At 37.1% G+C, this 18,597-nt stretch overlaps 1 protein-coding gene and 1 long non-coding RNA gene across 4 annotated transcripts in view; one reads left to right on the plus strand and one right to left on the minus strand.

The window, feature by feature from the left end:
• The window catches only part of KCTD5 (potassium channel tetramerization domain containing 5), a 32,186-nt gene extending 15,594 nt beyond the window's left edge, over positions 1 to 16,592 (plus strand). For 2 of the 3 annotated variants that reach the window (XM_053957315.1, XM_053957316.1), the window contains 2 exons: positions 3,158 to 3,283; positions 5,816 to 5,896. In XM_053957315.1, the coding sequence (XP_053813290.1) occupies positions 3,158 to 3,283; positions 5,816 to 5,860 (171 nt within the window). In that variant the 3' untranslated portion in view covers positions 5,861 to 5,896. Of the gene's footprint in view, positions 1 to 3,157; positions 3,284 to 5,815; positions 5,897 to 10,422 lie in introns of those variants that run through there. The other variant, XM_053957317.1, reaches the window with a different exon arrangement.
• On the minus strand, positions 9,646 to 18,596 carry LOC128796057 (uncharacterized). The gene is made up of 4 exons (XR_008433709.1): positions 18,422 to 18,596; positions 13,256 to 13,363; positions 10,322 to 10,526; positions 9,646 to 9,813 (listed from the first exon to the last, which is right to left on the minus strand). It is a non-coding gene; the product is annotated as an uncharacterized LOC128796057 (long non-coding RNA).
• Position 18,597: the final 1 nt, after the last annotated feature.

An 18,597-nucleotide genomic window follows, 5' to 3' on the forward strand; every position in this document is an offset into this window, starting at 1 on the left:
AGTTTATCCTTTCAGAAAGTCTGAGAAACAGTAGTCTGGATAATCTGAAATCCTTTGACCTGTTTTTCATACCTCAGATTACTCTGATGTGCTGTGGCTTCTTTTGGGGTGTGGAATGGGGGTGGTAGTTTGGGGGGCAGATGGACATGGCAGGGGTAGTCTTCCACTTTATCAGCATCCTTCTTAAAGTGTTGTCACCAGTACTGGTGACTTTTGGAATAGGAGCACTAAAACATATTTCTGATCGCAGTTCCTGACAGAACAGTTCAGTTCTAATCTGCAATCACTTTCCATTGTTTCTTTTTCTGCCATCAGCCTTGTTGTTGATCATTTCAGAAAGCTACAATGACATTTCTAGCATGCAGTTGCTACTATGCAAATGCTACATTTTTGGCTGCACACATATGAAACTGCTTATGAGAGTATTGTGAGTTGGAGTTTTGAAGAACTTGGGTCTAATTCTGCAAAAGCAACTTGATCAACTGATCAGTAGTAGCAAAAAGTCATTAGATGTTTTGCAGTCAGGTAAATTGATAGTCCTATCCAACTGGCTAAAAGTATTCAATCTGCCATGTCTCCTAAAAAGATTTATGTGCAATAGCTTGATTTACATGCTTGGATTATGAAGCATTTGTTAGTAGATATCAACTGAAGACCTGTCACCGTGGTTGAAGCAGGATTGATGATTTGGCTGATGTTTGGGTCTTGTATGGTATCTACTTTCAGAGAGGTAATTTATTTCTTTAGAGTGTCAAAAAGTAAAGAAGTATTTTTCCTTCTGGTAGTTAACATAGCTGACCTCATAATGAGTCGTTGCCATTTTCCAAGAAGAAGAGTCAACTGTATATTAATTAAGTTGTATGCTTGAGTTTTACTCTTCAAACTTCAGAGAAGGTGAATTTTGAGTGGCTTTATTTAAATATGTATGCAAACTTTCTGAATGTTTTCTAGGCTTTAAGTGGGTTAAAAATGTTGTTTAATGTCCTACCTTTTACCTTAATAATTGAAGCAGTTACTATATTTGTACGAAATAGTTTATAATTGCTATATAATGTATAGTGTAAACTTTATGCCACTTTTTTGGGTTTAAGGCAACTTAATTGCTATTTTTTTCTGAAAATCTGTGCATATTTTTTGTTGATAGGGAAGACAATCAACAGATCATCTTAATATACAAAGTAAATTTGAGTTGATTTTCCAGCTTTTCAGTAGACTTTCTTAGTCCATTTTGTGCAACTGAGAAGCTAGTTACTCTGTGGGTTCCATGATTGTGTATTGCACAAATACGTTATGCTGCAGACTGCAGAGTATTCATTGTGAAAGATTAGCTGATTTAACATCTCAAGGTAAATTAAGTCTTCATATGCATCGGTGCTTCTAGAAAACCTGGGTGTTTGTAACTTCATTACACAGTTTTGGTTGGAAAAAATGTCTTTAACAATAATTTTTGATCAGCCTGTGTTCATTACTGTTTATGTATATATTTTGCAGAACTAGAGTGATGTTAGAAGAGGAGGAGGCAGGGGAGGTTTCTGGTGATCACATTCAGTGTAGTTAAAGTACGTCATTTGAGAGTGATGAATTTTGATGGGCAGTGCTGCTCATGGAAGGCTGAGCCTTGTATGCTGTAATATCATCAGGCTCCAAAAATTTTTGATGGTGCCTAGGCCTGACATCAAGTTGATTCATTATGTAGACACACTGCCTGCTGCTCTTTGTAGACATTGGCTCTGTCCATCTGTGGAAGTGCTTGCTTGGCTTACTGCAGTGCAGGAACATCTGAACATCTCTCTCCTCTCCTTAGAAAGTACAGTGAGGCTTTGTTTTCTTCTGACAGTGCTATATGGAAGCTGCTTTTAACCTTGGTCTAACTTCAGTTTTTGTTGGGGGAATAATTTTATCCCTTAAGTACAAACCCTGGATCAGGATTTCATCTTGACTTCATCTTTCATGCTTTAGCAAATTTTTTACACTCTTTGGTGGTCTGCTAGGCTAACAGTAGTACACTATTTATCTTTACAGAGGTAACTACAGTGTTTTAAGTGCTGTTACCCTAAAAAAATAAGTTAGGCCTTTTCTATGTGGCCGTTTCTAGAGCACTTAAATGGTACAGTAGAGACTGGGGAATAGGGCAGTCTTATTGTATATGTGTGGTGATTTGGTAGATAGATTAAATATAGTTTGGGTAATGGCAAATTGACACAGTGTATCTGTGCAACAGTTTTAGTTTTAGGACTTTGATCTGTGTCAGTAGATCTGACATTATCTTGTAGATCACACATTATCTTGTGCTTTTGAAATAAAACTTTAAAATAAATGAACCAGCTACGTCTGAATTGATTCTGGCTTGGAAAGGCAGGCAAGCATGTAAAGCTTCTAGCATATTAGGTAAGTGTATTGTGTGTAAGGTAAGACAATTGCTGCCATTTGATAAACATGCTGCATAAAAAGTAGTAGTTATGTTGAGTATATTCTTCTTTCTCAGTAAACTGTCATTTATCATTCAATGTAGAGACTGTAGAAACTTGTAAATATGTCACATTTCATTATACATGGCTTCTGCTTGTAGCACTTTCTTAATTAGCTTCCTTGTAGCAGTATGTATGAATTTCAGATGTTAATCTTGATGTCCCACCATACCGTGTCTTGTTGTTTTCCAATCAGATGCAAATATTGTGTTTGTTTGTTCAAAATACGTTTTAATAGAAATACCATTATTCTGTAAGTAGTGATGGGTATCCCTTTAGGCTAAAGAGGTTCCTGCATGCAGCCATTTACATGTTAAATCATGCCACGTTAAGATACCACTTTAAAAATTAACTTTGGAGGATAGGAAGGTTTCTAGTAAATAACAGAAACAGGGAACAGGCTACTTCTTCACTGGCCTGCCTCCACAGTCTTTTCTTTCACAGTGAATCATTAATTTTCTAACTGTTCAAAAAAACTGAATATCTTATCATCAGAGTGTGTATTGTCAATGTATTTGTCAGCATCAAAACGTATTTGCATTGAAGTGGAGAATCATGCTTCAGGCACAACCTACAGTCTGAAGAGGGAGGAATGTTTGTACTAATCGTGAGACTTTATGGAATTGGTTTAATGTGGAGATACAATTGACTTTTTTTTTTTTTTTTTTTTTTTTAATTTCGTCTTTCAGCTGGTCAGTATTGGTTCTTCCTATAACTATGGCAATGAAGATCAGGCTGAATTTCTGTGTGTTGTCTCAAAGGAATTGCATAACACTCCTTATGGCACAACCAGTGAACCCAGTGAAAAAGCAAAGGTGAGTTACTAGACATTGGACTAAAGAAATGGTGTTGAATTGGGTGGGCTTCACAAGTCATGATAGATCTACCTCTGTTCTGGACTATTACTTCATTGTCCTTTTTCCCCCCTTGTTCAGGACTTATAATGATTCCCTGTCCATTGTATGAGGGACTGTAAATGGTACAGTCAGCATACATTTGTTATGCATGCCTGAATTATTTAAATACAGTACTCTGTACTTTTTCAGTATCTGTTTTTTTTTCAGGCATTGGCAAATACTTGCTCTTTACAGCTGAGAAAATAGGTTTTGTTTCTTATACATTTGAATGACACTGGTTCAGTTAAAAACCGTTCTTCTTGCTTGACTTCTGCTGAAGAAATCTTGCTGCTGAGAATGGAACTTGAAAGATGCTATCTCTGTAAAACAGTCATGTGCAATATGTTATAAAATGAGGGTACTTATTAATAATGTTTTTAGGATTCTACCAAGTTTACTTTCTGTAACCAACTTTTCAAAAAGATTGTAATGGGCACAGTATCTTAGCATTTTACTCAGTTGTATTTCAGAATTTGTACAAAGGAAAACATAAAGCCACAGCTGACTAACCATAAGGCAGAGCAGTTCTGTAATGTAAGTGTATTCAGTGTCATGAATAGTGAACAGCTTTTATCATTGTATTTCTGCTTTGTATGAGGAGATGACTGCAGACAAACTGGATACATCTGTAGTTGTCTTAAAAGCTTTTGATTTCCCTTATGTAGCTGGAAAACAATTGGTAAATCATCAAAGCTTGCTTTTTCAAAAATCGCCTTCAAAGAAATTGATTTTAAAATAATGCTAAGAATGGGTCTGAGTCTTGGTACTGAGGCCTCAGATAAAGCTTCATTACTTTCTGTGCTTTCTAGCATGCTTATGCAGCTACACATATGGAATAATTTTTATCATTTGAACTATAGAAATACTCTAAGCTGTATGTTGGATTCCTAGTGAAATGAGTAATTTATGTTCATCACTGTTGAGATAAAACTTCCAAAGAGTTGTAAAGGATTAATGTAGTTAGGGGTAAACAGTGAAACTGGGTAAGCAATGTCTTACTCTTTCAAAACCCTAGTTAAGGTCTGCTTTTGCCAGGATGCTTGAGGAAGACTTTGAAAGTTGACATGTCAGAGGTGCGTGGTAATAATTTTGGGATGCGATATCTACTTGAAATAAAATGTGGAATTCTAGAGCGTAATAAATATCTTCATAAGGAATGGTAGTGCATCTTCAGGTAATTTTAGAAGTTGCCAGAGTTAGGTTGCATCCTTAATGTAATAGAAAATATGGGTCAAAAATAAGTGTTAAAGACAAAAACCAAAAGCTAGTTGAGACTGCATTATGACTGTGTAAATGGAGTAGTGCTAAGAGAGGCTGCCTTAGACATCTTCATTATTGTGCTGCTTGGTCATTTTTTCAGAGAAGAGAGCAAAGCATCATTTGACCACTGTGATGAATAGGAATTACTGTTAATTTTGGTTGGAGATATAAACATTCCCTCATTTTGTCCTGGAAGAGTTAAGCTGTTCCTAGCAATTAATAGGCAATACTTGAAGAATAATTCTTTTACATATTAAGTTTCTAAATGATAATATTTTTGTATATAGGTATATGTTGTGATTGGGAAAAAAAGGAAAAATAATAGTTTTTTTTTTACTTGAGAGGTTTCTGACAGCTGTGTTCTGGAGTCCTGACTTTGGGAGATGGTGTCTCCATAGTTCCCTCTTAGCAAGCACTATCCTCCAGCCTTGGTAGTGTCTGAGTTGGTCTTCATGGAGTACATATGACTGAAATTCTTGTATCCACTTTTATATACAGAACAATATGTTCATACAGTGGGACTGACTTACAAGAAACTCCTCCTATTTTACAGCAGACTGAGTTAGAGAAAAAAAAAAAAAAAAAAAGCTGCCAGTATGTATTTTTTATTGACAAGCACTTCAGTTGTATTTAATAGTTCTGGATTTTCAGAATAGGAGAAAGTATCTTCAGATACTTTCTAATCTTCCAAAGCCATCTATCTAATCAAGCTTCACCTCCATTCCTTCTTGGGACTTTTTTCTTGTGTTTTCTTTTTTTAGTTAACAGCATAATAAGTTTGTAGATGACTTTTGTGTAACCTTCTAATACACCTAAACAGAGGAAATTCATCTTAAATGATTCCACTGGCCTTTACTGGTAGCCATGGCACAACCAAAAGATAACCTGTATTCCCACAAGCAGTCTTCTCTTTCAAACCACTTCATGGACCTGACTGTTGGCTTCTAAATGCTGACTTAAGGATATTTGAAAGAGGAAATTGTCATGAAATCTGTTACATTCCTTCTTGAAATGGTCAGCTGTCATACTTTTTTATACAAAGAGTGGAGGTCCCAGGTAAAAGTAAATAAATGTCATTGCGACATTCTTCAGGTGTAAGTGGAATGTACTTATGTTGCAGCTCTGACTCACTTGCAATCTCTTCTTTTCCCTTCCTTCCTCTATACGTGCTGCATGCTGCATGACACTCAGAGTGAGGATGAAGAAACGGATTACGATATGAATGACTCAGATTAAGTGTAAATGTCATGGTGAGCACTAGCTGCCCTAGGATTTTAACCAGATTCTTTTCTGCCCCATCCAATTCCCACCCCCACTAGTGCTGTCCTTCGGCTAGTCCTGGTGGTGTGTGTGTGTTTGTGATTATAGTTGTGGCATGGTTGGCAAAGGTAGAATTTGTGTTCTGGATATTGCTTCTTTGACAGAATAATTAGTGTTGCTTTTATAAACTGTATTGTGAGAAGTACCTTTAAAGCTTTGCTGAGAAGGAAAGTTCTTCATGTAGATTCTAGGGCCAGAATTGCTTTTCATTCATTCACTTCTTTCTTATTTTTATGTGCACCAGCTTTTCTGTGAGATAGGTTTTTTACATGCAGAGGCATGTGATACAAACTTACTGTATACCTTTTCAGTAAATGTCTTATTTGGCAATAATTTAACAAACTTGATTGAAGTGCAGCGTAGTCCAAAGGTGGTCTTAACTGGTAATTTTGAAACGAAGTATTTTTTTTAGTAAAGATGTGGCAAATAGAAGTAAATAGTGTGATCTTGGTTCTGCAGTTGTTTCCAGTTGTTTCCTGGAAACAACTGGAAACACCTCTGGGGAGGGATCCTTTCCGCTGTAGTTTGACATCTGATTGAAGATCAAGCTACATTAAAAGTCACAAGTGGAAGAGCACAAAAAAGGCTGCATCTGGAAAAACAACTTAGGCACTTTTCCTAATGTGTCTTTAAGTACTACTCATATTTATTCCACTGTAGTTTCTAGAAGATAACATACCATTGAATGTTCAGTGGTATGGTGTGGGTGGTCACTTGAGCCTGTATAAATTGAAGATCTTTACCATTGCATGAGATGAAACTTCAGCTTCTCACCTATACACCTGAACTTTTTAGCTGTAAAGCAGCCTTAACACTTATCTGTGAAGTTTGTACAATGCTGTCAGGCACATGGTGTGATTTTTGAGGTTGTCTTGTGCAAGGCCAGGATCATCACTTAAGGATTCCTGTGGGTCCCTTCCTGCTCAGGATATGCTGTGATTCTATGAAGTCACTGCACATGGCTGAAAAAGAGCCTATATTATTTTCTGAAATGATGCTGACAGAAGCTACTGCTAGGGTAGTGTAAAGCCTTTTGACAGTCTTCAGAATGGCTGAAAGGAATCGATCAAATCTGAAACTTTATTGAAACAAAGTAAATTGGCACTTTGCTGGAATTGAATGTAATATTCTTAAGCTGCCTGAGAGGCAAACAGTCCTTAAAATACATTTCTAGCAGCAGCAGCAGCTTTATTTTGAATGGGAAGAAATAGTTTTCATGATCTGCTTCCCTAAGAAACAATCACATTCAGGCCCCTAGAATATGAGAGTTCATTCAGCATTGTTGAGAATTTTTAAGGCAGCTTTGGATCTGGTGCACCTATAGGGAAAATAAAACAGAAATATGAAAATAAGGAAAATCCTCTATACAGCAGATCTGTACTAGAGTTGGTACAATCCCCAGTGTCAGTACAGATTGGGTGATAGATGGATTTACTGCAGCATTGCAGAATTGGGGATACTGGTGGGTGAAAACTTGAATTTAAGCCAGCAATCCTTGCAGACTAGAAAGCCAGTTATCCAGGACTGCAACAAAGGATGCATGGCCAGCAGGTTGAGGGAAGTGGTTCTCCCCCTCAACTCTATTCTCATTAAATCCCACCTTTAATGCTGCATCCAGCTCTGGGATTCCCAGTACAAGACCTGTGAGAGTGGGTCCAGAGGAGAGACACGAAAATGGCCTGCAGGCTAGAACACCTCTCCTGTGAAGATGGGCCAAGACAGTTGGGATTGTTAAGCCTGGAGAAGAGAGCCCCAGGGCCGATGTTACTGCATTTCCAATGCTTTAAAAGCCTTAGGAGAAAGATGAAAAAAGACTTTTTAGCAGGGCTCATGGTGACAGGACAAGGGGTGAGGTTTTTAAACTGAAAGAGGCTAGCTTTAGATTGGATATAATGATGAGCATGTTCTTTACCATTAAGGTGGTGAGACACCTGGCACAGGTTGTCCAGAGAGGCTGGGGTTGCTCCATCACTGGAAGTGTCCAAGGCCATGTTGGACAGGGCTTGGAGCAGCCTGGGACAGTGGAAGGTGTCCCTGCCCAGGGCAGGGGTTTGAATGAGATGATCTTTAGGATCCCTTCCAACCAAACCCACTCTTGTGATTCTATGATTTCCCCTTCAGTAGAGGTGAAGGTTACAGAAGAAGCATCAAGAAAAGTGTGTTAAAATATTGCCTGATGGAATAGAATTTTTTCTTTATGTTGGGATTACTGGTTCAGTAAAGTGCGCAAAGTTCAGCGTCCAGATCTGGCTCTGCTTTATCTTACTGCATGTGTTCCTGATGCTACAGAAAATAGTTCTAAGGCTATTAATCTTACAAATACTCTTCTAGGAATAAATGAACTCAAATACTTCATATTAATTTGGAAATAATAACAAAAGTAATTGATCCAGTATTATTTTCTAGTTGCACAGGTATTTGTTTCAGCCATGTTTTTGTCTCAGTTGGATATGGTTTCACTTACTGACTCCATTTGCTGCATCAGACTGTTATCCTCAATTGTGGGCGTCTACTCCAGCACTTTGTTCTCTACTCTGATCAACAGCAAATACTTGGGGAAGGAGTTTAAGTATGAAGCATTTATGATATCTATTCCTGATATATTTCCCCACCTTCCAGTAGAACTCAGTCTGTGAATTTTGGCTTCAAGCCTTCATCCAGGTCACTTTATGGAAGCTACAATGACACTGTAATACCATGAGTTGGTATCAGTGGCACTATCATCTGTAAGTTTATCTAGTCCCTTTGGCATGTATTACACAAGCAGTTGCTGAGTAATTTATAGAGCCTGTTTTTTCCCCCACAGAATTCACTTATCTCTTTTGTACAGTTTCCTATGAATGCTTTTTGCTTAGTACACATAGTCATGTGTAACATTCATAAATTACCTTCATGAAATAAGAGGTGTTTGCTTCTAAAATGTACCTTAAAGCATGATATGGACAGTGGAAAACGTCTTTCTGTATTTTGGAAATTTTTCAAAGTAGTTACGCTGACATCTGGCTTCATAACTTCAAAACAATAATGCTGAATTTGAAATTAAAAAGAACTTTGTATGCACAAAGCTAGATCCAGGTGTAGGAGGGAATGCAGTGAGCAAGTGATAAAGTGGATTTTTAATTTTTTGAGCTAACACCACACTGCCTCTGAACTGTCCCTGAGCTACACAAATGGTAATGGGTGTTTCATGAACTCCAGCCCTTAAAAAATCCCATGGAGTTGGGCAAAGCAGGTGAGACCTTGCTTAACTTCAGTCACTATGAAAGACAATATAGCCATTTTAACAATATTAAAAGGAAATCAAATAGCTCAGCTTTTAAAATTTAAAACCATACTTGAAACTGTTGTGTGAATCAACTGCCAGCCTTTACCCTACAAGCACAGAGACTGAAGTGTTGTGTGTGCTGGCAGATTCTATGGGCTGGAATGTGCTACTGAGTGTTTGTTGTAACATCAGGCTACACCAAGATCATAATAGAAAGAAAATCCATCTTGAAGGCAGCTCTGCCATTGTCCAGGAATTGTGCCTTTGCTTTCTTTCAGCTTTTGAAATAAAGAGCCCTTCCCAATACTAACAAAATTATCAAGAAGCAAAAGAAAATGAAGTATCATAAGACTTTTACTTACAGATTAACATTCTTAAGTACTTATGCTCAGTACGTTTGAAGCTTTGCTTTAATGCTTTGTTTGCCTTTTGTCATGATTGGTTCTACAGCCTGCTGACACAGTCTAGAGTACTATGCAGCCTGACAGTTTACCTCATTATTGCTGGTTGTGATTCAGTTTAGAGCAGCAACATTAAAATATAATTGCTTGAACAGTCAGTCCTAAGACTTGGATCCTTTACTCTCTGGCGGGGACAAAATAAACTGAAACAGAAAAGGACAAAAAATAGTCAAACTGGAAGTAAAGTGGATGTTGTTGATTTAAAACTTGCCAGGTTGTACTTGGCCTTTGAAAGCTTCTTGCATCAACACACCCAGTGTGACATTTCTGCACATTTTAACTTGCTAGTTCATGTTTTCAGTACTAATCTATGGAACACAATTTGCATCTGAAACTTCAGAAAGTTAAGGACATTTTTCTGGAACAGGAAAAATTAAGATTAAATTCAGTTCCTAGTAAAGTACCCACGTTAATTTACCACATAGGACCTCAGGATCTTCCGAACTAGGTTGAGGTGCAGTGGCTTACTTTTTACAATTGCCAACTCTTAGGTCTTATTAATGTATTAATGAATTATATTAATCATACTCATTTCCTAGCAGTGTTTTAATGGTATTTGATAATAGACATTGTACATATCAATCTTGTCTTTTTTCAGCTTTAAAGCACAGATCCCAGGAATTTCCTCGAACCAGGTCCCTGACACATTACCAGTAATTTAAAGTAGTCATTATGTTGCTCTTTGATCTCCATGCTTTAGGAATGACATTGAGCTAATTTTCATTTATAGAATTTTTATTGGTCTGTTTCAGATTTTGCAAGAACGAGGTTCCAGGATGTGAAGACAGTATTGAACGATGACAATTTTTTTCTTTTATTCGAAGATGCAGTGAATTGTCACACTGAAGAGGCTTGGCTGCAAAAGAAAAAATCTGATTTAGACAATTTTCTGTTGATATGGGTTCAACCGTATTTGCCTATAAGCTGGTGTCAACTTCTGGAAGCATTGCAAGTTTACATAATGGGAATAGATGGTGTGGGAATGTGTGTTAAGTTTTGGTTGTAGTGCATGGTTGTGCTCTCTTGGTGGCTTATTGACACTGGTCATTTGAAAAGAAATGACCATGCACTCATATTTTCCTCGGAGACATGTAGCACTTGATGTCTGGTGCTGGATGACCCAATGTTGATCAGTTTGGAGACCTTTTCCTACTAATCATTGTAAACCTTAAAAGGACAATGTAATTGGTGCTACACACACACACAAACATACACACACTTACACACACATACACACACACAAATGTTACAGCCCAGAAACGCAAGTATTTGGGCATACGTTGTTTCAGAATCAGTGTCAGCCCCAGTTGACTGTATTATACTGCACATTCCTTATGGTTCTGTGACATAATCTATTATGTAATAACAGCCTCGGAGATCAACTGAAACTAGCATGTGTAAAAGTTAGACAAAAGAGAAAAGGTTTCTCTGAAGGGTGTATATATTGACTGGATGTATAGCTTATTTTAATACCCAAAGGGAAGACTAAACTCAGAGAAAATGGCCTTCCTCTGAGTTATTCTTAATGTTCCCTCTGTTAAAACAGTCTCCTGCAAAAGTTCTGCTCCAGTCCTGATCACATGCTTGAAAGTGGAATCAAAATTCACTTAAAATGACCAACTGAACATTCTGTTTCTTTGGAGGTGTTTGTACTCATATGTGTGTTTGTGCTTCTATAAAATGCCTATAAGCATTGAACTGTGTGGATTAGGGTAGAGATATTTCTAGAGCTGAAGGTTTTACAGAAATACAGCTGGCTAGTCCTACGTCCCTGTCTCTATGACTCGGATTAAAATCAACCTTAGTGTGAACATAAACTCATCCAGTTGAAAAACCTGATTACTTTGGATATTCAGGTTCCCTGTAATCAACCTTTCTCTTTGTTGAGAAACCTTTCTCTTTGTTTTCTGAAACTCTATACAGTTTCAGCTATGCAGTTAAGAACAGTGTTTGAACAGAATGTGGTGCAGCTTTGTTAGTTTGTCCTTGATGAAGGCTACTACACAAGACACACACTATGTTTTGAGCAAAATCTTTAGCACATCTTTAAAACACTTAACAAAATGGACAGAGTAAAACTTGGCTTCATTGACTCATGGAACCAATGGAAGGGAGTTTCAAAAAGCTACAAGATGGTTTTAAATTCTAAAGACATTACAGTTTTCATTCTTAGTAATTTCAGAATTTATGCATATACTGTAGGTAATCCTTTACACAAAAGCCTGATTTTCAAACACCCAGGGTCTACTTTTTTTTAATTATTATTTCATTTTTTAAAGGACTTAGACATTGATAAAAGTTTGGCAAAACAATTTGTAAGAAACATTTCTACTAAACAGGTTAAGCAATGGGCTAAATGTTTTGTCCGTGTGCCTAATGCTTGAAAGGATTTGTAATGCATTTTGTGACTTGGATGTGGTCTGCACGGGAAGCTGCTGGCCCCTCCACAACACATACAATTTTTGTCTTTTTTTAAGAAGTTAAAACTGAATTTAATTTACTAAAACTGTAATTGTGTAGGGGGAAATGTTTATACTTTTATACTTTTTTAGGTACCCACATTTTATCAGCTTAAATTGAGCACACAGATGTCCCGTAAATAGTGATGGATTATCTTGTGTATCTGAAAATAAGCATAACAATTGTCTGTGTTAACTGCATATTAAAACATTTCCTCTGCTGCAGTAGTCACTGTGTTTTTAAGCAGTATGACTCCACCAAATTCTCTGAGCTCTCCGGCTCATTGCAGCCAACTGTATTACTTGTTGTTTTCTTGGTGTGCTCTACTGGGTAATTCAGCATTGATCTAAGTGGATTTTAATGCCTAAAATACCAGTTTTACAGTGATCCTTCTGAATCAGCATTTCTGTTGCCTCTCTTATTAAACCCAAAAAGGCCAGACTGTTTAATAAAGTTAAATTTTCCTGAATGCCATCAGCAAAGCATGAGTAACAAACTGAGCAAACTGAACAAATCTAGAGTATGTAAAAGAGTGGCTTTTTCGAAGTATGGGGGTTTTTTCCCGACCGGAATATTTTCAGTTTTAAAACCTGCTTCTATGCTGAGATTACCTGCAGTTTAGTTTACATTGTATCCCTGTCATAGCTAATTTTAGGGAAATGAGTGTTTAATAATTTTTTGCACTTTGTTTCCTACATCTCACAAAGATTTTAAGAAGGAAAGAAAAGAGAGAACTTTAGTAGGCAGGTACCTTATAAATTATTTTAAATACGCTGTTGTTTGAGGCCACCTGAACTAACTACTTTCCTGTTCTTGCTATTGTCATTATTGCTTTAATTTTTGTGATCATGTGAGGCTTTCAGATAGATGGAAATGCTCTCTTCAGCTTTTTTCAAGGCATTAAGCATTTATCCCTAAATAAGTTTTGTTTATTTTTGTTTGACTGTTGCAGTTTCAAATAAAGTTAGTGACAGTAACAAGGTAATTGTAGTAGAGTCCAATCTGCATGACCAGGCTTTGCAAACATTGCTTCATCTGTTAAGATCTTGCAAGAAGGAAGTAATGTACCTGTACAGTTAAAACTGGAGTCCTTTGTTCTTTTTCTGCCATTTGGAGAGTACGTACCTGAGAATTGTCTGTGACTGTGCAGAGCTGAGGGGTTCACTGTCAGGCTGGATCTGCAAAGCTGTGCTGCAAACCACTTGGACTTAACTCTGGACATACACAGCTCCTCTGTTGTTAAATCAGAACAGTATTCCAGGTTAGAACTTTAGATCCTGAGCTTGAAAAGATCATAGCAGAAGTAATAAAGCAGGAAGGGAGAGAGATGAAATTCCTTAAAGGCATTTACATGACACACTTCTTGCAAAACTTGTTTAAAAACAGAATTTCAAATTTGCTATAGCAATTTCTTGCTTTGAGTTTGGAAACAGCATATTGTTGGCCTTAGGTTTTCTCAGAGGCTATTTTTTCCTTTATTGGAGATGCCATTTTTATATTACATGCTTTTGACTTCTTCAAGCAGCAAGTGAATCAGAATTTGTCTGCAATGAACAAGTAATTCTGAGAGCTTAAAGACATGAATGCCACATGGTTCATAATAACTGTCCAAACATATACTCTGACTCAGCAGCATCCAGCCCAAAGGTTACCTGGGATTTTGTCCTACTTAGTGTGGGATTTCCATGGATTACAGTTAATTGCATTTTTTAAATCCCACAGTAATTTAATTGTGTGTCAAAGACTTGATTGAATTTATTTTTTTGATTCTTTACTAAAGTTTCCATCATCACAATCATATACTCATAAAAGTTGGAAAGTGTACTGTGTTTTTTTCAAACTCAGATTTCTTGTAATGATAAAAGTTCCTTTCATCCTGCATTGTAGCATTAGGAGAAGGCATTTCTTTAAAAGTGAAGCTCAGTGAATCTGACTTTTTTGTTTTGAGATTTTCTTTAGACACTAGCTGTGTAGCTCCATTTCTAGCAATGGGAATGCACAGTTATGATGGATTAGAAACAGGACTGTTTCCTGCAGATGCAAAAATTGAATCAATCTCCTCTTTTTCTGAGGTATTTTTGGTTTTTTTTTTTTTCCAGGAGAAAAATGAAAACTGGCAGATTAAACAAAAGATAACTTGGTTGCAGGCATGCAACCAAGGGAACAAGTCTGCTGAGGAGGGTGATAGTGTTACCAGAAGAGTGCTTCTCATAACAGAACACTATTGTGTGAATGTCTGTTGAAGTTGTTGAGTTGTCATCTCTGTTTAAACTGTAGAGAGCTCTCACCAGCAAATTAACATACATTACTTACAAATTTTTATTAATATTACAAAAATGAACTTGGAGTGCAAAAATGCAGTAGTATCTGCTTCAGTGGAATTAAATAGAATCTGGATTATAATTACCCAGGTATACTAGAATGTATTCCTTGGAAAGTACTGGGAGAAGAGTGAAGTTGTCCTGGGCTTTTTGAAGAAGATGGAAGTCAAATGAAAGCCTGAAGTCTGGGGTTTTGTTCACTTAAGATGTGATAAAATCAGAAAGTGCTGTTCTCCTATTTTTACTCTCTCAGCACATCAAAAGTTTCAAGTTTTTCAAATTAACTTTTTCAATCAGCCCTCGAACTGTGGGGCTCTTGAAAGAGATGAAATTTTGTTATGCCTTTAACAGTGTCTGTTATCTTAAGAGAGTAGGCTTAAAACCTGAGTGGTCATTGGAGAAGTGTCTTTTCTAACACAACAGATTTGAAATACTTAAGCCTGAGGATGCTGCCTGTTACTTTATTGTAGTTTAGATTGCAGCTATCTCCAGTTTTGAGGACAATCTTGGGATCTTATGTGGGGCTTTGTGTAGAATTATTGATTCTTTAAATAGTATGAATATTCAGTTTAAAAAACAACATGGAAGGCTCTCTGAACTCAGTGTCATGCAAGTTTTCTTTTGTTTCACAAAAATCAGGACCTGTCTTTAAAGGCTTCTTAATGAACAGAGGCTTTAAAGGGCTACATAGATCTTACTGTCCAGTTTGCCTAAATGACTGACAGAAGGAACTCTTTTCATTTTCAGAGCAGAAATGCTAAGGGCTAAAATGCTTTCCAGGGCTAATTTGAGGTTTCAGAGACATACAATGTCTAAAAAACAACTAGTCAGTTTTCATTTCAACTCATGGACTCTTAAAATAATTTTTGCAAATGTCTGAACCAATTGCAGATGTAAGTGTTCCTATATGGCTTGGATTTTCAATATCCAGATTGGATAAGAGCACACTAGAGAAGGCAGTACACTTACCCTCCACTTTATTATTACCTTTGCTGAAATCTAACAATTTTTATGAACAGCAATGGCAATAGAGAAGCTTTGAGGAAGATTCTGCCCCAGGAAATCACAGAATATTTCTTTGCAACTTAGTTGACCTTTACTTTAGTGATGTCTACCAAGGCATAAACTTCTCAGAAGTTCAGTGAGTAGATACTGCTGCAAATACAGCTTTCTGGAGGCTATCTGGAAAGATATTTCACAAAATCTTCAGGATATTGTGTCTTAATAAGTACTATAACGAGAGAAACTTCTTTTAAAGTTATTTTGCTATTTTGGGGGTGAATGGAAAGGGAAGAGGTTCTGTGACAGAGCTCTCCTTGCCTTAGAAAGCTGAGCCTAAATTTTGACCCAAGACCTGTTGTGATTTTGAGGCCTCATCATCTGAGATGAGTAAAGAGTAAGAGTAAATGTATTTATTATGTACATGATTCTTGCTACTTTTGAAGATTTTCCAAAAGCTTATGCACAACTTTACTCACATTAACTTGGCTCATGTGTACTTGCAAGAATGAAGCAAGTGCCAAGGCACTCTTAAAAAAAGGAATGTTACCAACCTCTCTACTGGAACTGAAACAAGATCACCAAACTGAAGGAGTATCAAATGGCAGCTTTTTCCACCTGCTTCTGCCCTTATCCTTACCTCAACCTAGCTATGAGAAATCAACTTCCTATGCACTCTTTAGGATCACCTACCCAATTCAACAAATGTGTTCTTTTTAACCTTTTCCTCCAAATCACTGGTCTCAAAATTAGTTGTGCATCAGCTGTTTGTGCTTATACCTAAGTGGCCATACTTGCAACATGTTATTTCCTGGATAGTGGATTAGCAATAACACTTTATTTTGTGCCAATTCATTATCTCTGAAGTGTTCTTACTGCAGCAAAATTTGAGTTATGATTTGGTTTTAATGCATTTGCATTAACCAAAACTCATAGCACAGACACAGAAAAGAAACTGAATTCAGGGAAATTTCCCTGAAAAAAAATCTGCTAGGGCTTCCCAAATAATTTGAAGGTGGTTACAGTTAACCATCACTTTCAAAACAAAGAAATGAAATGTGTATGGGTATTTTTTTAACTTCTTTTCATAACACTAGTGTATTGTAAACTGCATGGAATAAACCTGTTTTTTCCCTTTTAAAGTGTGATGTCTTACATCTGTCTTTTCTAAATGCACTAACTGATATTAATAGTGTCATATCCTATGATGATTCCTAATTTAGCACTTCAGATGTAAAACGTAGTTGCATATTTGTGCAGTGATTCAAAGCAGTAAAGCTTTCTTCTCTGTAAAGGAGAAGTATCCTTCACTGCTGCCCCAAAGACTAACAAAAAAGTTAGGTCTATTCAGATATATACCAGTTGGGAAATTATTTTCCTTTGCAGTTTCTGTGACATGCTGATTATTGTAGGAGGAAATAGTTGTCTCTTTTAATGGATATATAATCACATGAAAAAGTTTTAACTAATCACTTTGCTTACCTTTTCTTTTGCACAACTCAAAAACCACCCTGCCTAACATCAAAGATGCTAGAATCCACTGCTTTGCTTTTTAATGTAAGTGCTTCCTTTGTTTGAAAAACGAAGCTATTGGGAATTGATGCTTTGTAATAAGGCAAACATATAATAAGTTTCAAGGATAGAAATGGCTGAAGGAAGTAAATTATTTAAGTACAAAGTACAGGTTGTTGAAATTATCCAGAAAATTTGACAGCTGTGTCCTCTACAACTATAGAAAAGTTTATAATTGAGTATTAGTATTGAGAAGACCACTGGACAGCTCTTATTTTCTGAACTGCTAGTAAGAATTTGAGAAGCTAAGACCCATGATTTTTAAATTCCTAGAGGCTCTATAGTTACATGTGAAGTGAATTTCATCTTAACAGTTTTGTCAGTTTTAAGTGCAAAGCACATTCTATTATTTCCTTGTATATCCAGCAACATCAGTAAAATTGTAATTTTACTAAACTAATTTGCTGCATGTAATTGCATTTGAATTTTACTAAAATTAGTGCTAGGAACAAACACTGCTGTAGTAATCAAGTACAGCAATTACAGTAATTAAGTAATCAGTGTGTGCATCTGTATTTTCATCAGACTGTCCTACTAAAAGTATTGGTATTTTAGAGTCAGCTAGCATGACTTTCAACCCAAATTCGTATTCTACATATTTGTTGCTGCAAGTGTTTTCACCATTTAGGAAAAATGAGAGCACAAAAGGGACAAGTGTCTACCCTGAACTAGAAACCAGGTTATAAAGGAGACATAAACAACTAAGTCATTAGCAAGCTGTTTGGATCTTTCATAACATCTAGAGTTCATTTGGCACTAGTTCAGTGGGAAGTTTCACTTCAGAAAGATGAAAATGATCCTGCAAATTCACCTTTTAGGATGCTGTTCATCTTTCAGTGTGCTGAAATCTTGCCTGGTAGTCATACACACATAGTCCATATGTATGTGACATTCTTAGAGACTGTAATGTGTACAATATCATGAGAGAGATCCTGTAAGCCAGGTGTTAACAGTTTCCACTGCTTTTCGTAATGCCACTGAAATTGTGTGGAAAGTTACACAGGGGAGTATGTGTTTATCTTGGTCTACGGTGGGCATTTGCTACTGGTGAAAGGTTTCTTAGGTAGAGTGATCTTCAGCATACATTTTGATTAGGGATGATTGGAATCTAGGTGATTATTTACTGAAATAGTCAATTCTAGAGTTCTGAAGAAACCATTTTGAGCATTACACAGAATATCTTTCAAGTAACATTGACACAGACTAGCGCAAGGCAGCGATTTCAGGACTAAAAATTCCTCAGTTTCATTAAGAAAGAGAAGTTCAAGATGAGAAAAGAATGTGATTCATACTCTACTGGCCACTAAAAATGCGTTCTTAGAAACCCAAACAACATCCCTCCCCCCCCCGCCAAGGAAAGGAAACCAAACCAAACCAACAAAGCAACGAGAAACAAAACCTAGGTCATAAATCCCGTAAAGGTCAGTGAAACTAGCGCGGCCGGGAGGCGAACTGAAGACCGCCTCCCTGCGGCCTGCCGGCTCTCTGATAGGCCGCTCCGCCCGGCCCGCAGCTGCGGGAGCCCCTCCGGCGCAGCGGCCCCGCCTCCAATCAGGCTCGGCCGGGCACAGGGGG

Source organism: Vidua chalybeata, chromosome 16 (assembly GCF_026979565.1).
Source record: "Vidua chalybeata isolate OUT-0048 chromosome 16, bVidCha1 merged haplotype, whole genome shotgun sequence".
NCBI lineage: Eukaryota > Metazoa > Chordata > Aves > Passeriformes > Viduidae > Vidua > Vidua chalybeata.